Here is a 20,104-nt window from a genome sequence, read left to right on the forward strand (position 1 = left end):
TTGTTTTAAAAGATAGAATAATAGATTATATATATATTATATATTAATAAAAACTTTAAAAAGAAGGAATGATATGTATTAGAAAACCATCGGATAGTCAGATAAGAGAATATCTGGCACAGAGAAGAGAAACACCTTTCCCCTATACATATATCCACGGTACAAAAGAGTACGATACGAAACCAGAGTTTGAAGCGGATCCAAGATTCGCAAACTACGATATAGATTACTCAAAGATTCATTTGGGTCGCGGCAGAGAATGCTTTGAGCGCGCCGTCGCCGCAATGAAGTCGTGGAAGATGTTCGATGTCGACTGGGTCGATTTCTGTTTCAATGACGTACCTATAGCGGTTGGAAACACAGTGGCAGTTGCATCGAAACAATTTGGATTCTGGGCACTGAATTTCTGTCGCGTTGTATATATGATCGATGGTCCCGACGAAGACGAGTCGGTGATTCGCTTTGGATTTGCCTATGGTACACTAGATCACTTGGAGAAAGGTGAAGAGCGATTCACCATCGAATGGCGACGTGATCCCAACTCTGGCGACGGCGATGTCTTTTACGAACTACTCTCTTTCTCGGAACCACAACACTGGATGACGCAACTCGGTTATCCAATAGCCAGATTCTTCCAAGAGAAATTTAAAGTCGATTCAAGTAACGCAATGCTGAAAGCAGTTGGATCAACTGAAAGAATTAAAAATGTATAGAGAAAAATTAACAAAAAAAAATAAAAATCAATTTTCCACTCAATTTTTTTATTATTATTAAACAAGTATAATGAAAACAATAATAATAATAATGTAAATACAAATAATAATATATGTGAATATAACAACAATAATTGATTGGATTAATTATATACTGTTTATTATTATTATAATTGTTGTTGTTTTTTTGTTGTTTTTTAAATTTGGATTACTATTTTTGTGAAAACAAACTAAAAACTAAATTGTTTATCTTTAACATTATTTTGTAGATGATTGACATTATTCTGTAGGTTAATCTCGTCAATGTTTTGGAAATGTTCTAGTCTTTTACTAAGACTATGGAATATCAATAGTTTTTGAATAAGATTTGGTTCTTTATCGCGTATGTGTAGGAGGACTTTTTTCAGTTCACGTTCGATGGTCAGCAAACTGTCAATTGGAAATTCTGGATGGAAGTCGAGCACTTCAGGAATTAGAAGGTTACGATTATGTTTTCCGGTGTTTTCTTTTACGCTTTTGATGTAGTTGATTTGGTGGATAAAGACAGAGTTGTCTGAACTCTCCATGAATGAACGAAGCACACTTGGTAGTTGCAAATAGTTGTTGGCCAGTCCATTAATAAGTTTGTCGTCTAAATTCTGTCCATACTGGATTAGATCAGGAATTCCAACTAAGAGTTCACGCAAATCTGGGAATGGTTCTTCAATTTTTCCACCGTTTGCAGTTGCCGTGGTGCTGCCAAGTGTTTTGACTGCATCCCAGAAACCTTGGCCATAATCCTTGTAGGAATTCTGATTACCAAAAGCCTCAATTAATTTCTCAATCGACAATTCGGCCGATGACGGAACCACCAAGATTGCCGTCACTATAAAATAAAATACTACTAAAGTATTTCTTTTTTTTTTTAAATTCATAATAAAATATTTATTTATGTATATTATTTTAATTATTATCTATTTATTTTTAATTTTAATTTTAATATGATGATGATGATGATGGATATAGGTATAGAATAATAATATTATTATTTAATAGATAATTTTGAAAATAATAAAACCAACAATATGTTTGTTAATGTATAACAAAAAAAAATAGTGTAAAATAAATAATTTAAATCAATTCATATTTACTCAGATATCTGATGATTATTATTTGTTTTGTTTTTGGATTTGATTGACTGTGATCATCAAAAACTAATAATATCAATCAAATAAGTAAAGTCATATGAATTTGTAAACACATTGTTAAAGAAAAAAAAAAATTAAATAACAAACTTAATAATCATTTGTTGTGTATGAGCAGCTGATGAAGTAAAAGTTGAAAGTAAGAACCAAGGAATTGGATAATCTTATCGCAACGATAACAATGAAGAATAAATATTATTAAATTTTGAAAAATGTGTAGGGTAATAATAATTATTCACCATTGTTTATAGTGCTAGTTCTCTAGTGGTAGTTGATATGATTGTATGTTTGTTTTTGATCCTTAAACCACTAGAGTACAAAAGATGTGAAGTGTGGGGTGTGGTGTTTGAAAAAAAAAAAAAAAAAAAATTATGTGTGTTCAAAACAAATTTAAATTTATTTTACTATTTTTTTTTTTTTTTTTTAATAATAATAATTCATAATAAAAGATATTATTATTTTTTTTTGGTTGTAGTTTTTTTTTTTTTAAAAATAAACTATCTATCTATTTATTTATTTACAATAAAATATATTTATACAGATTTTAACATTTATATTTATATTTATTTATATATGTAAATAATATTTAAATTTTATATTATTTATTATATACTTATATATATTAATAGATATAATAGTATGGGAAGGAAAAAGAGAGCTCATAGATTGAGTATTGATGCAATACAAAACGGTGTTGTTGCTACTGCTGCTAGTGGTGTATCTTTAACATCACCGTTATCTTCCTCTGTTGCTACTCCTAATCGTCCTGCTAGCGATGTTCCAACGACAACAACGACAACAACAACATCCACTACAGCTATACCATCTACACCGTCTACACCGTCTACACCAATAAAACCTACAGCTGCTCCTGTATTTAAAACACCTGGAGTTAAAAGGCATGGAATGAATGGTCATAGTCATAGTCACAATCATAATCATAATCATCATGACAGTTGTATATCACCTCGAAACAAACAAAAGATAACACCTCATAAAGATAATAATCATCATAACAAAGATAGCAATAACAATAATAGTAATAATAATAATAATAATAATTTAAATAATAGGTTTAAGAATATAGCAAATACAGTCTCAGACGAATGTGATCAAGACGAGACAGATAACAACTTACCTTCATTTTCAATCAAGTTGGTAGATTTAAAACTACCAATCTTCAATAACGAATCAGATAACTATAATGAAGTACTTGAACATTCACAATCAGTTAAAGTTATATTACCAGATGAAAACATAAATAATATCAATAATATTTTAAATAATAATAATAATAATAGGTTTAAAAAGACAAATAATAATAATAATAATATAGTTACGAATAATCATCAACAACAACAACATCATCATTTACCGAATGAAAAAGAATATAGTCAGAGATTTAGATATTTAAAAGAGAATCAGAATGAATTACATCAGGCATCGTATAGAGAGGTGGCAGAAGATCGATCAACTGCACCCTTTCAGAAACCAATCAACTTTATCATCTATAAAGAGCGATCCGGTGAAGAGTTGGACGCTGCCATAGAGTATGACATGGATAGTGAAGACGAACAATGGTTGGAAGCATACAACAAGAACTCTGCAACCAACCACACAGAAGATGAATTCGAAATGACAATCGATCGTTTAGAAAAAGAAACTTTTCAATATGTAAGTGTAGTGTTGTTTTGATTTATTTCAATGACCATTCAATTAATTAATTAATATATATATATATATTTATAAAATATCATAGAAACAAGAGACAGGAAGTGATATGTTTCCACATTTCAGTTCGATAGAAGCAGAGGATGTATGTTCAGTGTGCTTCGATGGCACATCAGACGATACCAATCAAATTGTTTATTGTGATGGGTGCGACATTGCAGTACATCAAGAGTGCTATGGTATTCGTTTGATTCCTGAAGGTCATTGGTTTTGTCAGAAATGTGAATCACCTGCCAAAGCAACTATTGTATGTTTAGATAGAAATCAACGACAAACATAACATCTTGATCATTCAATACTAATATAACCAATATATATATATATAATCTTTGATATTCAAGTCCTGTCGTCTTTGTAATATGAAGAACGGTGCATTGAAACAAACGGTCGATGGCGAGTGGGTACATTTAGTGTGTCTCTTGAATATACCGGAAATCAATAGATTGGCAAGTAAGTAATCGAAAACAACAACATTGTTTTATGAATTCACTACTAAACTATTCTGCTTATATTTATTTATAAATCATACAGAGACAGGAGTTGGAAAGGAAAAAGTTGGACCATCACAAATATTTAATCAAATACCAAAGAAGAGATTCAGATTGAAATGCACCGTTTGTAAAAAGAAAGGTGGTGCATGTATCCAGTGTCGTGAGCGAAACTGTGCAGTTGCTTTTCATCCTTATTGCATAAAGAAACAGCAACGAGACAGCTTCCAAGAGAATCCAACTCCACATTTGATCTTTTGTAAAAAACATGTAAACTATCATCGTTATTCACTAATAACATCCATAACAACTGGTACAACAACAAATTACTAATTTACTTTTATAGTTTAAACAATTACATAGAGCAAAAGACTATCAAGAGGAGAAGAAGATCGAAGATGAAAATGACGATTCAATATCAGAGAGTGAGAGTGAAAGTGAATCTAGCAGTAGCAGTGAAGAGAGTTATAGCGAAGAGGAGGAGGAGGAAGAAGATTCAGCTGATGAAAGTGAAGAGGAACATGAGAGTGAAGATGAAGTACAGGTTGAAACACCAAAGAAAAGAGGCAGACCATTCAAGAGTAAAGCATCTCAGCTGAAGCGAATGGAACAATTGGCAACTGCAGCTGCACTAAGTGAACAAGGTATTGTGATAACCCCCAGGAAAAGAGGAAGACCTTTAAAGAATCAAGAAACTAAAGCAATAATCGAGAGACAACTACAGTTACTAAAGACACCAACAAAACAACAACTACAACAACAAGTTCAACTACATACACCAAACAAACAAAAACAAATACAAACTCCAACCAAACAATCAAAGATTGATAAAGTATCACCAGAGAAACCCAACAAGATTCAAACAGAAACAGGTATCACAGCAAAGAAAGCAGGTTTGATTTCACTAAAGAAAGCATTTCTGAGAATTAAACCACCTTCACCTCGATTCTTGCAGGCAGTCTATGAGTATTGGGTCAAGAAGCGTATCAGTCGAAGTGGATTGGCTTTGATCAAGCGATTTCAACCATCTATTATCTACAGTCTACGCTCCACTCTTCACTCTACAGAAGCAGGTCCGAATACACCTTCCGATTTCAATCATTTGCTCATGTTGAGAAAGGATTTGGAAAGAGTCAGAACTATTTTGGAGGTACTCAAGAAACGTGAGAAATTGAAACGTCTCTACTACCAAAACGTGAAACGAATTGTCGATCTCTATGCCATCAGTGACTATCATTACTATCAAACAGTCATTGACTACCTAATTGATATCGATCAATTCCTGCCGTTTGTCGAACCGGTCACCGAGCTACAGGCACCAAACTACTTTAGCGTAATCTCACATCCAATGTGTCTGACCAATATCGAGCAAAAGATAAGACTCTACCAATATGAAACAAGTCAAGAGTTCTTTAAAGATTTATTGTAAGTTAAAACAACAACAATAACAATAGCAACAGTTCAATCATTAATGTTTTACTTTTTCTGTTTTGTTTAGATTGATTTGTTCAAATTCACAGTTATATAATAACTCCAAAACTATTGTATATAAATCATCAAAACTATTGGAGAATATTGTATCGAAACTACAGCAAAACTATGATCCAAATATGTCGAGCGAAACCATTTCGAAATTGATTAACGACATAATCAATCCTACGAATCAGCCAACAGCATCAACAGCCACCACCACCACGACAACCACTACCAACAGCACAACCACAAATGCCAACAAACGAATTAAACTCGACAACACACCCGCTACACCAACTAGTAGCAGAAGCAGCAGGGCCTCTCTCAGATCAAACAGAATCAACTCTACTCCCACACCTGTTGTGCCAACTGTGCAAGCCAAACCCATTCGACCTATTCAATCAATACCTACACCTGCGTCTCCACCATCACCACCAGCTGCACCTGCACCTGCGCCTTCACCTCCAATAACCTCAACTATAACTTCACCTTCTCCAACTTTTAAACCATTTTCACTTAGAAGAAAAGTTCTATCAACCACCGCTGCACAACTTCCACCAATTCCAATGTTACCACCTATAGAAGAGTTAATTGATGTTCCCAAAGCTTTATCGTTCGATCCCATGGATACCAGTGGTGACTCATCCACCCAACCAGTATCTCTTGAGAAAGCAGATGAATGTATTTTGGAAGAAGATTCAACGATCAACACAAAACCAACTTCACCATCGACACCAAAATTTGTTTCACTCGTTCGAAAACTCAGATCACCAAAGCCAAATAGTTCACTGCAGCAGCAACAACAATCACCCCAAGACTTTTCAATGCTTGACGAATCAAATGAGGGTGAGGAAATTACAACTAAAGAGGTGGCAGAAGTGTCGACAACAACACAAGAAGAAGAAGAAGAAGAAGAAGAATCGATCATCGTTGACAAGGAATTGATCGATGAAGAATCTATAATACAAGACGAACCAATACAAGAGGAATTGATCGATGAGGAATCTACTATTCAAGAAGAGCCAACCAATGCACAAGAGGAATCGACCAAAGCTCAACCCAAGGATGAATCACCAACAACCGAAAGCAATAACGGTTCAAAGAAAACAGTACAAAAGCAAGAACTTTTAAAGATTTTGAATATGCTATCAAGGTAAATAACAAAACCAGATAAGATACCAAAAATATATGTATATCTAATAATTTAATTTTACTTTATGCAGTGCTGATTGTAGTAAACAAGGCTTTTTCAAAGTTCGTGGACGTGAATGTGGAATCAGAGACACAGTCAAACATCTTGATCATATCAGCTTGAGAATTAGTAGGGACCACTACAAATCATATGAACAGTTTTTTACAGATGTGCACCATATGTGTGTGAACACTCCTAGAAAGTTTGCGCCCCACGCTAAAAACATTGAATCTGAAGCCACCAAAATAAAATTTCAATACTGTATTGTTTGATTTTACTGTACAAAAAAAAAACATTATTATCCCTTCAACTATAGTTTTATACATTTATAAATTAAAAAGAACAAGTTATGATATTTATTGTGCACAGAATGTATGGTCAAAGTTATTGAAGAGTATCAAGATTGATCGTGTATAAATAAGGCGAGTCTTTTTCACTAATCAATGCCAATATATCCATTTTGGTCGAACATGTACTGGGAAACTGCAAAAAATTGGTACTTCTTGAATATGCTTTGGATTTTGTTTGTACCAATGTCAATAGCTACAATTTCAAAAAAAGAGATTTGGAAGGATACAAAAATAGAGTGAGGATTCAAAGATAAAGACTTGTTGGACATAACCAAGGTTTCCTAAAGTGTATGGGAACTGTTGTTGAGTAAAGCTATTGGTCAACAGTGAGTACTCACCATTTTTGTTATTTAATCTTGATAGAGGCTGTGTTATCATTGTTGGTTTTGGAAAAGAAATAGAAATAGATTTTGTTTGTAAAATTTTTTTTCTTTTGGTCATTGATTTGGAACACAAAGATGTTCTTCATGCACCATGGAGTTTAGGAAAATGCCTCTTCCAGTTCCTCCTACAGCATAAACAACAAATTCTAAAGAAATCTTGTTGGGTTGTTTTTCACAGCCACATAAATGTTAGACAATGTAAAAAGTTTGGTTGTAAGACATTGGTCATTGATTTTTATTTGTTGTTGAAGAATGCTTTAAAACATCCAACAAAATATTTTCAATGGTTTCCAATTTCGAGCTTAGTGAAATGATTTTCATATACATGTAGAAATACAATGATATACATAGCAGAATGATAGAGAATAATGCTATTCCCGATAGTGTGACTCCTCCATATTTAGAATTGAATTTAAGTTGGAATTGACTATTACTGTCAACTGATTGATTATTATTAAAGGTGGTGGTTGAATGATTGTTATTATTAATGTGATCATTGTTGTTATTATTAAAAGGTGATATTGTTGGAGTTGTTAAATAAGTAGGTGTACTCTGTTGTTTTAATGGTGTTAAATTGCTGCTGCTCTCTGCTGCCAATCTCTCTGTAATCGATTGATTAAGATTCGGAGTGGTTGTGACCTGACCAGAGGAACTAACCAGATGCTGACGACTACGCGATCTAGAATGATGTGGCTTTGGTGAATCTGAGGATATTCCTTCTTCATTCAGCAACTTCTTCTCGACAGACTTGTTGAGCTGTTGAGATAATACGAGCTGTGGTTGCTGTGGTGTGTTGGAGGATGACGAAGAAGCAGAACCCGCTGCCGGAGCAGCAGCGGCACTTGTAGAGGCGCCAGAGACAGTCGCGACCGTTGGCTTCTTGAGCTGCAACATCTTTTGGATTTCCTGCTTGGCCAGTTGCACCCATTGACTGAACGATCCTTTCGACTCTTTGATGGTGCCACTCTCGATCTTGCTCTTGAACCAGGTCTTCTTGATGAAACGCACGCAAATCTGAATCGATAGTCGACATGTCTCGGCAGAGGTCTCCACAACGTCCCATTTCGCTTCGATTCTAAAGTGATCGCCATACGGGATATCGAGCATAATGGTATCGGTCTCGATCGAGAGTTTCTTGTTGGTCAGATGATATCGCTGAGTCTCTTGAATCCTGGTCTTATCAGGACCGATCGGAGAATTCACTGGAGCAACATACTCCAACTCTCTGACCGTACCGAAACGCTCTCGATGTGCCCAATTCTTCACTACGATATTAGAATCACCACGCTTGGCATGATAGGTAAACGCGAAATTACATTGATCCGAACACAACGCCCTAAAGAAATTGACTACACTCACATTGAAATTCTCTGAAAGCAATTCTTGAAACTCTGAAACTAAAAATAATAATAATATTTTGAACCTGTTAGTAACCTGTACTACACCTATTAAAATAAAGTAGTCGATTCGATACATACTTGAACTCTCTAATATAGATGATTGTTCATTAGTTGAAAGAAATTGTTCATAATTACCATAGAGCTCATCAAATGGACTCTTTTCTATATGATTATTTTCTTTTACATTATTTATATTATTACTATTACTATTATTACTATTATTAACTATATTATTATTATTACTATTATTGTTGTTGTTGTTGATATGACCGTTTTCCATTTTATTACCATCATTATTTATTATATTTTGTTGTTTTTCGTTCAAATTATTGCTATTATCTTTATTTATATTTATATTATTTTGATCACTGTTACTATTACTACTGCTGCTGCTGCTATTATTATTATTACTGTTATTATCTAAAGTATATTTAAAATCACCATTTTGTTGATCTGTATTATTGATTGACTCTATTGATAACAATAGAGAATCAGAAATAACACTTGATTTCTCGATGATATTTGGTGGTGTCGTTACACCATTGCCACTGGAAGAAGACTCTTCGAATGAATTAATATGATCGTCATCAATATCATCATCTATACTATGTGAAGAGACATCCTCATGCGATTCTCCGGTTACTTCTCTCCAACTATTCATCAAATCATGAAATGTTTTATCTCTAGATACAAATGAAGCAAATACAAACTAAAATTAAAGAAATAGTTGTAATTACTATTATTAATAACTTGATACTTAAGTTTTAAAAAAAAAAAAGAATAATAAATAAGCAAAACTTATGTATACCTTTTGAGATTGAGCAACTATTTCAATAGCAACAGGGAATCTCTTCTTTGCAATGGATGTAATATTTTGTATTTGAATGATCTCTGTCGTCTTGATTCCAAATATCTTTGATTCAAAACATATGTAGTTTGAAAATAAATACAATCTACCATGTAACAGTATCTGTCTATATAATGCCGATGAGTAGTCTGTTGACGTCCGATAATAAAAAAAAAAAGTTGAAAAAATTAAATTAGTTCCCGAACCATCAAAAGAATCAACTGATCAATCAAAGACCCATTTATAAATGAACAACATACCATTGACTAACAACTCTGAAGATGGTAATTTAAACTTTTTAATATACGGATTACTCTTCATTCTACTATCGAGTGTCTTTGAAATGGGTGGCTCTTCATAAACTGTACTACTCTTTTTGCCTGGTAACAACATCTTTGGTGATAGAAATGGTTTCTTTTTATGCTATATTACATATATATATAAATATTTATATTATTATTATTATTATTTTATACAAATTAATATCATTTATAATATTATTATAAAAAAAAATAAAGAAAATATAAATAGCTTGTTGTTTTTTGTTTTTTAGGTTTATTTTATAAACAAAACAAACATATATCAATGATATATGAAACAAAATGATTAATTGTGTTATTACTTTGTTTTTTTTTTTTTTTTTAATTTATTGATTGTTGACCAAATTGGTGATGGGTGTATCAATCATTGAATCATCAATTAAATTGTGTGTTTTGAAATTGTTAATTTTTGACACAAAATGAAAAAAAAAGAAATAAAAATTTAAATATTCAAAATTATGAAATGTTGTTGAGGGTTGATTTTTTTTTTTGATTTTTTTTTTATGTGAAGGTAAGTGGAATGGCAATGAATTTCATTGAAAATCAAACAATTTAATAATCTAAATAATGGGTGTGTTTGATTGTTTGCCTCATTTAGATCCCATACCTTTTCATCAATTTTGTCGGCCTCACTTTGACTTCTATTGCGAACATCTTTTCCTGAGGACTTGTTCATGTCACCAAGATATTCTTTGGATTTTGGACGCTCTTTGCCTCCCGGAGTGGAACACGTTGATGTTGGAATGCCATCATTGCTTGGTGATGACGGTACTGTTGATGACGGTGATATAAATGCTGGCGATTGTATGGTGTATGAAACCGGTGAATTTCCACTATTATTTGAATTCTGATGATTCAACGGTGGACTATTATTGTTATTATTTAAAATACTACCATCATTGTTAAAAGATGACATTATTATTTGTGAATATATGATATATATATACAATTTAGAAACTAATCTTTACTCTATGAACGAAACGACAACTCTTGTAATATTGTTATTATTCCAAGTGTTGGAAATATATATGTTTTGAACTTTCTGTTTTTATAAATAAATAATATAAATATATATTGGATTGAACTACAACTTATTCTACTCTATTCTGTTGTTATTTATAATTAATTAAACATGCTGATAGAGTTGGCGGGCGATGTAAGGTAGTCAGTTGGAAATAAATATTTGTTTAAGATTTTTGATTGCTATTGCTACAAAAATTGAATTGCAAATACAAATGAGATATCTGCAAATTTGTAAAAATGATGCTATTTTAAAGGATTATGTTGAAATAGCTTTGTATCCAAAAATATCTTATAAATATACAACAAATTAAATCTGATTGTTTTTTTAATTTAAAAGTTGCAAAATTTTTATCAAAAAAAAAAATTAAACAATAATTTTAAGATTGGGCGAATAGGGTTAATTCTTTAAAAACAAAGAATGATGGTTATATATAATTATATGACTTTTGGTGAAAGCAAAGCACTATTCTCTAGAATTCAAGAAAGATTGAACTTGCTATGTTTAGTTTTACTATTTAAATTAAACAATTGTTGTTTGATGCTGTTGTGTTGTTTAAAAGATTGTTTACTATTGAAAATTATTTTGTTTTGTTTTGCTGTAATTAAGTGTTTGTTATTTATTCTTCTGTCATAATCAGAAGTAGATGAAGATGGTTGATTGATTTATACACTAACCAGGAACAATTTTTATAGAAAATTTAAAAAAAAAATTAAAAAATTGATTTTTTGATGTTAGTAAAATAATTTTTCAAGATTTTATTTTGATGTTGACAAATGACGATGTCTATTTGAGAATGTACTAAAATGGTTATTATTATTAATTGAAAAACAGAACTATAATATTTATAAATAAAATAAATAAAATAATAGAATATATAAATAAACTTTTGATTAAACAAATTAAATGAACTGTAATTGAACAATTAATGTTTGTGTTAGATGACGATTGAAATGATGATGAAAGAATGGTGATTTATAGATAAATAAAATAAATAATATGTGTTTAAATTAATTGAGTGTGAACAAATATTAAACGTTGATTGGTTTTTGTTTTTATTTTGGTTTTTTTTACTGATTGATCAAAAAGAAAACACAAGTATTGTTGTTGTTAACAATAAAATAAAAATAAAAACATATGTTTAATTTTATATCATAAAACACGATCAAATTTAACAATTATTTTTAATCAATATTATTATTATCACCATTACCAAAATGGAATATATGTTGGTCAGCAATCACACCAACAAGTTGAATAATGATTTAAAAAAAAATTGATTTTTTTTTATTTTTTGTGAAATAGTGCTTTTTTGCATGACAACATGATGTTGCATTGCGACAGCTAGGGTTGTTGTTTTTGCTCGCCAGACTTTAGAGAGAGAATGTTGTCACTACTCAATGATTGATCATCTTTGTTGTTGTTATTGTTATTATTATTTTCGATTGACTCTAACAGTGAATTAGGTGTGGGTTGCAAGGCGACTGCATCGACTCTTATTCCATGTGATTCTATTGCTTGTGCCGTAGTTTTGCCTATGGCAGCTATTCGATGACCAAGTTTCACCGTGGAATGACTCACACCTGATGGACTAAAAAAAACTACCCACTCTGATATTTTTTGTTGTTCAACACACTGCTGCTGTTGTTGATCAAGATCGACATCATTCATATCATTGATGATGATCGATGTTGTTTCGTATACAACCAATTCTTTCAATTTGAAAGCTGGTTCCACTAACATCGATGGTAGTTCATCTCTTCGCAAATTACCACACAAATATAATATCTTCAACGATGTTGTTGTTGACTTTTGAAGATCTTCTTTTACTTGTGGTGATGATGTTGATGAATGATCATATTCTCCTAATTTTTCAACAGCTTTTTCAATTCCATTTTGTTGTTCTCTTTCCTGTCGATCTTGTTGCTGTTCTTGTTTTTGTTGTTGATCTATTATTATTGATGAACCTAATGATCTTGCATTGGTTGCGACAAGATAATTTGAAATTATAGGTAGATTTAACTTTTGGAGTGATTCATTCAAATGATTAAGTGAAGATTCACCAACAAATAGGAATTGTTTATGTTCAACCCATTGTTTTAAAATATTTATATACAAAGATGCTGATGTCTTATTATTATTACTAGTATTATTGAAAAAATCTATAGATTCGACAAGTGTATGAATTGCATTGATACTGGTAACTAATAAACAATCATAATTGTCTACTTCAAATAAAGTATCAATTAATGATTGATGACCACATCTCTTTATATTTAAAACTGTTTGGAATTCAACATTATAACCATTCTCTCTAAACAACTATCTTTAAATTAATTTCATATAGTACACATGTTACATTAGATCTTAAAAAACTTACAACTTGATATGGATCATCATTATTTAATTTAGGATCATTCTTTTTTGATTTTAAAAATTAAGAACTGATTTACTACTATTATTGTTCATATATAAATATTTACATGTATATATAAAAGTGGTACAGATAATTTGTTGTTTTAAAATTTTGATCAAAATAAAGAAAAAAAAAAAGATTTTGTATTTTTGTTTTAATTTTTTTTTTTACAAAGTTTTTATATATTATTAATAAATGTTGATTTATTTATTAAAATGATACTATAATAATATTATATTGTTGTTTCTATATGATTTATGGTTGGGATAGTGAATATTTAGTCGACTTGTTCCATTTGGGAGGCTTCGTTGGAAGACTCTAATGGTGGCATATCCTCAGAGGAGGAGGTGGCGACTTCTTCGGCGGCATCTTGGATTTCGAGACCCAACTTGATCATACGATGGATACGTGAGGTGAATGAGTTTGGATCATCCAAAGAGAAACCAGAGGACAACAAAGAGGTTTCGTACAACAAGTAGACGTAGTCCTTGAAGGTCTTGGCCTTTTCATTGGAACGCTTACGGAGCTCGGCAATGATTGGGTGATCTGGGTTGATTTCCAAAGTCTTCTTGGAGGTCATGTAGGTGGACATGGAGTTGTCACGCAAGGCTTGAGCCTTCATGATACGCTCCATATTGGAGGACCAACCGAATTCACCGGTGACCAAAACACATGGTGATTGGACGATACGGTTGGAAACGACGACCTTCTCAACCTTGTCTCCGAGGACGTCCTTGATCTCCTTGCAGAGCTCTTCGTTGTCTTTCTTGTCGTTTTCGGCCTTTTGCTTCTCCTCTTCGGTTTCCTCGAGCTTCAAACCTTCCTTGGTGATGGAGACGAGCTTCTTACCGTCGAACTCCTTGAGTTGTTGGACGGCGTACTCATCGATTGGGTCAACCATGTAGATGACTTCGAGGGACTTCTTCTTGAGGGCTTCAACGAATGGTGAGTTCTCGACGGTCTTCTTTGATTCACCGGTGATGTAATAGATGTCCTTTTGGTTCTCCTTCATACGGGCAACGTACTCCTTGAGGGTGGCGAAATCGTCACCAGACTTTGAGGTTTGGTAACGGAGCAAGTCGGCCAACTTCTCTCTGTTTTGGGTGTCTTCGTGGATACCGAGCTTCAAGTTCTTGGCAAAGGCTTCGTAGAACTTCTTGTAGTCGTCCTTGTTTTCGGCGATCTCGGCAAACATCTCGAGACACTTCTTGACCAAATTCTTACGGATGACCTTGAGGATCTTGTTTTGTTGGAGGGTCTCACGAGAGATGTTCAATGGGAGATCTTCAGAGTCGACGATACCACGGACAAAGTTGAGGTACTCTGGGATCAACTCTTGACAGTTGTCCATAATGAAAACACGCTTGACGTACAACTTGATGTTGTTGTGCTTCTTCTTTGATTCGAACAAATCGAATGGGGCTCTCTTTGGTACAAAGAGGATCGACTTGAACTCGAGTTGACCTTCGACAGAGAAATGCTTATGGGCCAATGGCTCTTCCCAGTCGTTGGAGATTGACTTGTAGAAAGCAGTGTATTCCTCCTTGGTGACGTCATTTGGATTCTTGGTCCAGATTGGCTTGGTCTTGTTGAGGATCTCGAATTCGTGGGTGGTTTCCTTGACCTTCTTCTTGTCCTTCTTCTCCTCATCCTCTTCGATCTCTTCGATCTTGGCGCTGGATGATTCGTCTTCGGTCTTCTCTTCGGTCTTTGGCTCTTCAACTTCCTTCTCGACCTCCTTGGTGACGTAGAGGGAGATTGGGTATTGGATGAACTCTGAGTGTTTCTTGACCAAATTCTTAATCTTTTGCTCGTCCAAGTAGTCGAGTTGATCTTCCTTCATATGTAAAACAATCTTGGTACCACGACCCAATGGCTCGGTGTGGTCGAGGGCAACGGTGAACTCACCACCGGCAGATGACTCCCAGACGTATTGCTCGTCGTCGTTGTTCTTTGAGTGGACGATGACAGTGTCGGCAACCAAGTAGGCAGAGTAGAAACCAACACCGAATTGACCGATCATAGATACATCGGCAGCACCAGATTGGAGTTGCTCCATGAATGACTTGGTACCAGAGTTGGCAATGGTACCGAGGTTCTTTACCAAATCAGCCTTGGTCATACCAACACCGGAATCAATAATAGTCAAAGTCTTGGCTTCCTTGTTTGGGATGATCTTAATCTCCAACTCTCTCTTTGAGTCCAAAACAGAGACATCGGACAATGATTGATAACGGATCTTATCCAAAGCATCAGAGGCATTGGAAATGAGTTCTCTCAAGAATACTTCCTTATTGGAATAGAAAGTATTGATGATCAAACTCATCAACTGATTAATCTCAGCTTGGAATGTGAATCTAAATACAACAAATACAAAATAAAATTAGTTTTTTATTCAAAAACATCCACAATATTATGTTAAAATATTTTCTTTCTTTATTCTTACCTTTCGACTTCTCCAGACATTTTATATATATTATGTATTTATAATAAAATATTGACAACTATATATTTTGTAGAGTAAATAAATTGTTAGAATACTACTATTAATATTAAAAAAGGAATAAGTTTATCTATTTATTATACATTACCTTAGAAAGATAAAATTAATTATTATTCAAAATTAGAGCAAAATTTTAAAGAACAAAAAACCTTGAGTCAAATCTTTTATAGCTTGATGTAGAACCTATTGAGATTCATGTTCAATAATTTTTTTAAAAAAATTAATTTTTTAGTTTATACATGAAATCTGTCGAATTTTTGATTGGAATTTCATCCTAATTTCACCAAAATTTGCCAAATGAAAATTTACAGAAATTTAATGAAAAAAAAATTTAATTAAAAAAAAAAAACAAAAAGGTCAAAAAAAGTTTTAATTTAATTTTTAATCTAAATTGACAAGTTTAAAATTAGATTTATAACTTGAGATTTCAATTCTTTGATATTACAAACAGTTATTTTAAGAAATATTTTTTAAAAATAATTCTCCCTTTGTGATTAAAGATTTGTGATTTTTTTTTTGTTCAATTGATCAAAGATAGTAATAAAAATGAATAAAGAATTATTTCTGAAGTTATTTAAAAATAAAATATTAAAGATCGATTTCAATGAAATTACAATCAACTTCAATCCGATTGTCAAGAATCTCTCATCAATTAGCGATCCATTGGGAATTATCAAGTGGGTACATCAACGCTTTAAAAAACTCTCCCATTCAAATGGTTTGATGGACGGTGCACTTTCTATAGGTTGTTTGGACTTGATTAAATGGATTCATGAGAAAAATAAATAAATATTTACAGTTCAATCAACCAAGTTTATGCACCCATTCAGCAATTAGTAGAGCAGCCAGAGCCAACAACCTGGAAATGGTGAAATGGATACACGAGAATGGAGTTAAAGGAAGTCCTAGGGAAGCGATAGACTACGCTTGTGAAAACAACAATATCGAGATGGTCAAAAGGTTGAATGAGAATAGAACTGAAGGTGCTTCATTTGTATCGATCGTTCACTCTATTGCCAACAACAATTTCGAAATGTTTCAATATCTATTGGAGAATGTTTTCAACAGAATCATTCATGACGATCGCGATGAATCATTTATCTTTTATTGCAGTAATACCTCACAAGAAGCAATGTCCAATTCTTTCTTCAGTTTGATCAAGCAACATGACTTTACACTAGATTGCTCAGGATCTCATAACTATAGTATTAGTAAAACGTTGGAAATTGCCTCTCAGAAAGGTTGTTTAGATTTGGTCCGTGTGAAGGTGCCTCATTTGTATCGATCGTTCATTCCATTATCAACAACAATTTCGAAATGTTTCAATATCTATTGGAGAATGTTTTTGGCAGAGTCATTCATAAGGATCGCGATGAATCGTTTATCTTTTGCTGCAACAATACCTCGCAGGAATCAATGTCCAATTATTTCTTCGGCTTGATGGAACAACATGACTTTACACAATATTGCTCAGGAACTTATGATATTTCCCAAATTCTGGATATTTCTACCGAGAAAGGTTGTTTAGATTTGGTCCGTAGTTACTTCGAGGTGGGCAAACTTGGTAAAAGTGATATCATCGATATGCCATTATTTTATGCGTTGTTCTATGGCCACTTGAATATCGTAAAATATTTCATCGAGATTCAAAAGGAGAAATGGGATGCCTCACACCTTTCCTATGCACTTGGCCGTGGTAACTTTGGTGTTGCTGACATCTTTTTCGAAAATACAGCAACATCCGAAATCAAAGAAATTGTTATTCCAGACCATATAGATCATACCGAAAATAATGAATTAATGGATCAGTTTTTGGAAAACTATCAATATATCTTTGATTCAATGTAACAATATTAACTATTGTTCATTAAATTAACATATAAATCAACACAAAATACTTATGTTCATCTCTAATTTTATAATATTTCTTTTATAAAACCAAAGTTTATTTTATTTGTGATCGATTGTTTCTAGAAAATAAAACCAACTTTCATTTCATTAAAATCTATCTACAAAGAAAGTATTTGATAAACTAAAAAAAGGAATAAAATCTCATGCCTCATTTTGTCAAGTTTTATTTGTATTTTTTTTTATGAAAAAAAATCCCTTCCTAAAAATATCTCCCTGCACAAATATTAATAAAAAAAATATCAAAGATAATAAGAATAAAGATGAATAAAGAATTGTTTCTAAAGTTATTTAAAAATAAAATATTAAAGATCGATATATTTAAACAAGTTAGTCAATTAAATCAATATCAATCTTATGAATCATATACTTGGAAAGATCTTCAACAAAGATTCGATTTGTTGATCAAGTTTGGCTATATCGATCAGTTTAAACTCTTTCTTAAAAAGTATCAACAGAATCGAGTGAACGAGGTGAATAGTTTTTCAGTGATCTACTACGAGTCGATCAGAGTATCAATTAGATTTGCAAAGTTAGATATAGTTAAAATGCTTTTAGAAGAATTTAAATTCAAGTTAAGTGACTATGTAAAACCAAGTATCATGATGAGACAAGCATCTCTATCTGGAAGTTTGGAGATGTTATTGTTTTTAGATCAACAAAGCTCAATTGATTGGCAACTCAGTGATTATATTGAAGCTTTCAACAAATCACCAATCAATTCAGATCTTGAAGTTGTCAAGTGGCTATATGATAAGTTAAAACCTGTATTAAGAGAAAGTGGAAGCAAAATGCAACTCATTGATAAAGATAGTATATATGAATTGACAGCAAAGAAAGGAAAGACTGATATTTTCAAATGGTTGATGGAGTCTGATTTAAAGATTGATAACTATCAGGATGTAATTCAAGTTGCATGTTCAAATGGAAACATTACATTTCTCAACTATTTAATCGATAATTATTCTAATTTAATCGATTTCAATGAAATTACAATCAACTTCAATGAAATTGCCAAGAATCTCTCATCAATTAGCGATCTATTCGGAATTATCAAGTGGGTACATCAACACTTCAACAAGTTCATATATGCAACTGATTTGATGGATAGTGCATTAAAAATTGGCTGTTTCGATTCGATTAAATGGCTTCATGAGAATCGAACTGAAGGCTTCACTCATGGTGGTATGAAGAGTATATTCAAATGTTCTTTGGAAACATTGAACTGGATCAAAATGAATAGATCCGAAAGGTTTCCAACTGAAGCAGTCGACTATGCTGGTTTTGGATCTTTGGAAAAGTTGAAATGGCTTCACGAGAATTCAACAAATGGTTTCACTGAAAAAGCAATTGAAAATGCAGCATTCGCCAACAAGTTTGATTCAGTTAAATATTTACAGTTCAATCAACCAAGTTTATGCACCCATTCAGCAATTAGTAGAGCAGCCAGAGCCAACAACCTGGAAATGGTGAAATGGATACACGGGAATGGAGTTGAAGGAAAACGAAAAGATACGATCGACTATGCTTGTGAAAACAACAATATCGAGATGGTCAAATGGTTGAATGAGAATACAACCGAAGGTGTCTCATATATATCGATCGTTCATTCCATTATCAACAATAATTTCGAAATGTTTCAATATCTATTGGAGAATGTTTTTGGCAAAATCGTTCATAAGGATCGCGATGAACCATTTATCTTTTGCTGCAACAATACCTCACAAGAAGCAATGTCCAATTATTTCTTCGGTTTGATGGAACAACATTTCTTTACACAATATGCCTCGGGATCTCATTATATTTCTAATATAGTCGAGGTTGCTTCTGAGAAAGGTTGTTTAGATTTGGTCCGTAGTTACTTCGAGGTGGGCAAACTTGGTAAAAGTGATAGCATCGATATGCCATTATTTTATGCAGCTCTCTACAACCACTTGGATATCGTAAAATATTTCATCGAAATTCAAAAGGAGAAATGGGATGCCTCACATCTTTCCTATGCACTTGACATGGGTAACTTTGGTGTGGTTGACTTTTTTTTCGAAAATACACCAACATCCGAATTCAATGAAATTGTTAGTCCAGTTCAAACAGATCATAACGATTCAACTAATCAGTTTTTTGAAAATTATCAGTATATCTTTGGCATAAAGTAAGAATATTAACGCCATTGTA

The 20,104-nt window shown here is 32.6% G+C and overlaps 7 protein-coding genes across 7 annotated transcripts; 3 read left to right on the forward strand and 4 right to left on the reverse strand.

Moving 5' to 3' along the window:
- Positions 1-68: 68 nt before the first annotated feature.
- On the forward strand, positions 69-851 carry PPL_07213 (DUF1990 domain-containing protein; the record flags this gene model as incomplete). The annotated part of the gene is made up of 2 exons (XM_020578051.1): positions 69-707; positions 780-851. 2 exons carry the CDS (start codon positions 69-71, stop codon positions 849-851), a joined length of 711 nt encoding a protein of 236 aa, XP_020432499.1.
- Positions 852-943: 92 nt separating this feature from the next.
- On the reverse strand, positions 944-1,955 carry PPL_07214 (uncharacterized protein; the record flags this gene model as incomplete). The annotated part of the gene is made up of 2 exons (XM_020578052.1): positions 944-1,578; positions 1,952-1,955. 2 exons carry the CDS (start codon positions 1,953-1,955, stop codon positions 944-946), a joined length of 639 nt encoding a protein of 212 aa, XP_020432500.1.
- Positions 1,956-2,536: 581 nt separating this feature from the next.
- On the forward strand, positions 2,537-7,198 carry PPL_07215 (PHD zinc finger-containing protein; the record flags this gene model as incomplete). The annotated part of the gene is made up of 8 exons (XM_020578053.1): positions 2,537-3,571; positions 3,657-3,875; positions 3,970-4,078; positions 4,160-4,386; positions 4,463-5,541; positions 5,615-6,742; positions 6,813-6,938; positions 7,123-7,198. 8 exons carry the CDS (start codon positions 2,537-2,539, stop codon positions 7,196-7,198), a joined length of 3,999 nt encoding a protein of 1,332 aa, XP_020432501.1.
- A 177-nt stretch (positions 7,199-7,375) lies between these two features.
- PPL_07216 (GRAM and VASt domain-containing protein) lies at positions 7,376-10,997 on the reverse strand (the record flags this gene model as incomplete). The annotated part of the gene is made up of 6 exons (XM_020578054.1): positions 7,376-7,428; positions 7,862-8,911; positions 8,993-9,623; positions 9,723-9,888; positions 10,033-10,184; positions 10,689-10,997. 6 exons carry the CDS (start codon positions 10,995-10,997, stop codon positions 7,376-7,378), a joined length of 2,361 nt encoding a protein of 786 aa, XP_020432502.1.
- Positions 10,998-11,581: 584 nt separating this feature from the next.
- Positions 11,582-13,571, reverse strand: PPL_07217 (uroporphyrinogen-III synthase; the record flags this gene model as incomplete). The annotated part of the gene is made up of 5 exons (XM_020578055.1): positions 11,582-11,672; positions 12,466-12,693; positions 12,739-13,424; positions 13,483-13,521; positions 13,548-13,571. The coding sequence occupies 5 exons, from the start codon at positions 13,569-13,571 to the stop codon at positions 11,582-11,584; spliced, it is 1,068 nt and encodes a 355-aa protein (XP_020432503.1).
- A 224-nt stretch (positions 13,572-13,795) lies between these two features.
- hspD (heat shock protein Hsp90 family protein) lies at positions 13,796-15,984 on the reverse strand (the record flags this gene model as incomplete). Its single annotated transcript, XM_020578056.1, has 2 exons — positions 13,796-15,875; positions 15,965-15,984. The coding sequence occupies 2 exons, from the start codon at positions 15,982-15,984 to the stop codon at positions 13,796-13,798; spliced, it is 2,100 nt and encodes a 699-aa protein (XP_020432504.1).
- A 583-nt stretch (positions 15,985-16,567) lies between these two features.
- PPL_07219 (uncharacterized protein) lies at positions 16,568-20,085 on the forward strand (the record flags this gene model as incomplete). Its single annotated transcript, XM_020578057.1, has 5 exons — positions 16,568-16,590; positions 16,616-16,739; positions 16,821-17,262; positions 17,496-17,865; positions 18,264-20,085. The coding sequence occupies 5 exons, from the start codon at positions 16,568-16,570 to the stop codon at positions 20,083-20,085; spliced, it is 2,781 nt and encodes a 926-aa protein (XP_020432505.1).
- Between the last annotated feature and the right edge of the window lie 19 nt (positions 20,086-20,104).

This window comes from Heterostelium album (genome assembly GCF_000004825.1).
Source record: "Heterostelium album PN500 unplaced genomic scaffold PPL_scaffold6, whole genome shotgun sequence".
Taxonomy (NCBI): Eukaryota; Evosea; class Eumycetozoa; order Acytosteliales; family Acytosteliaceae; genus Heterostelium; species Heterostelium album.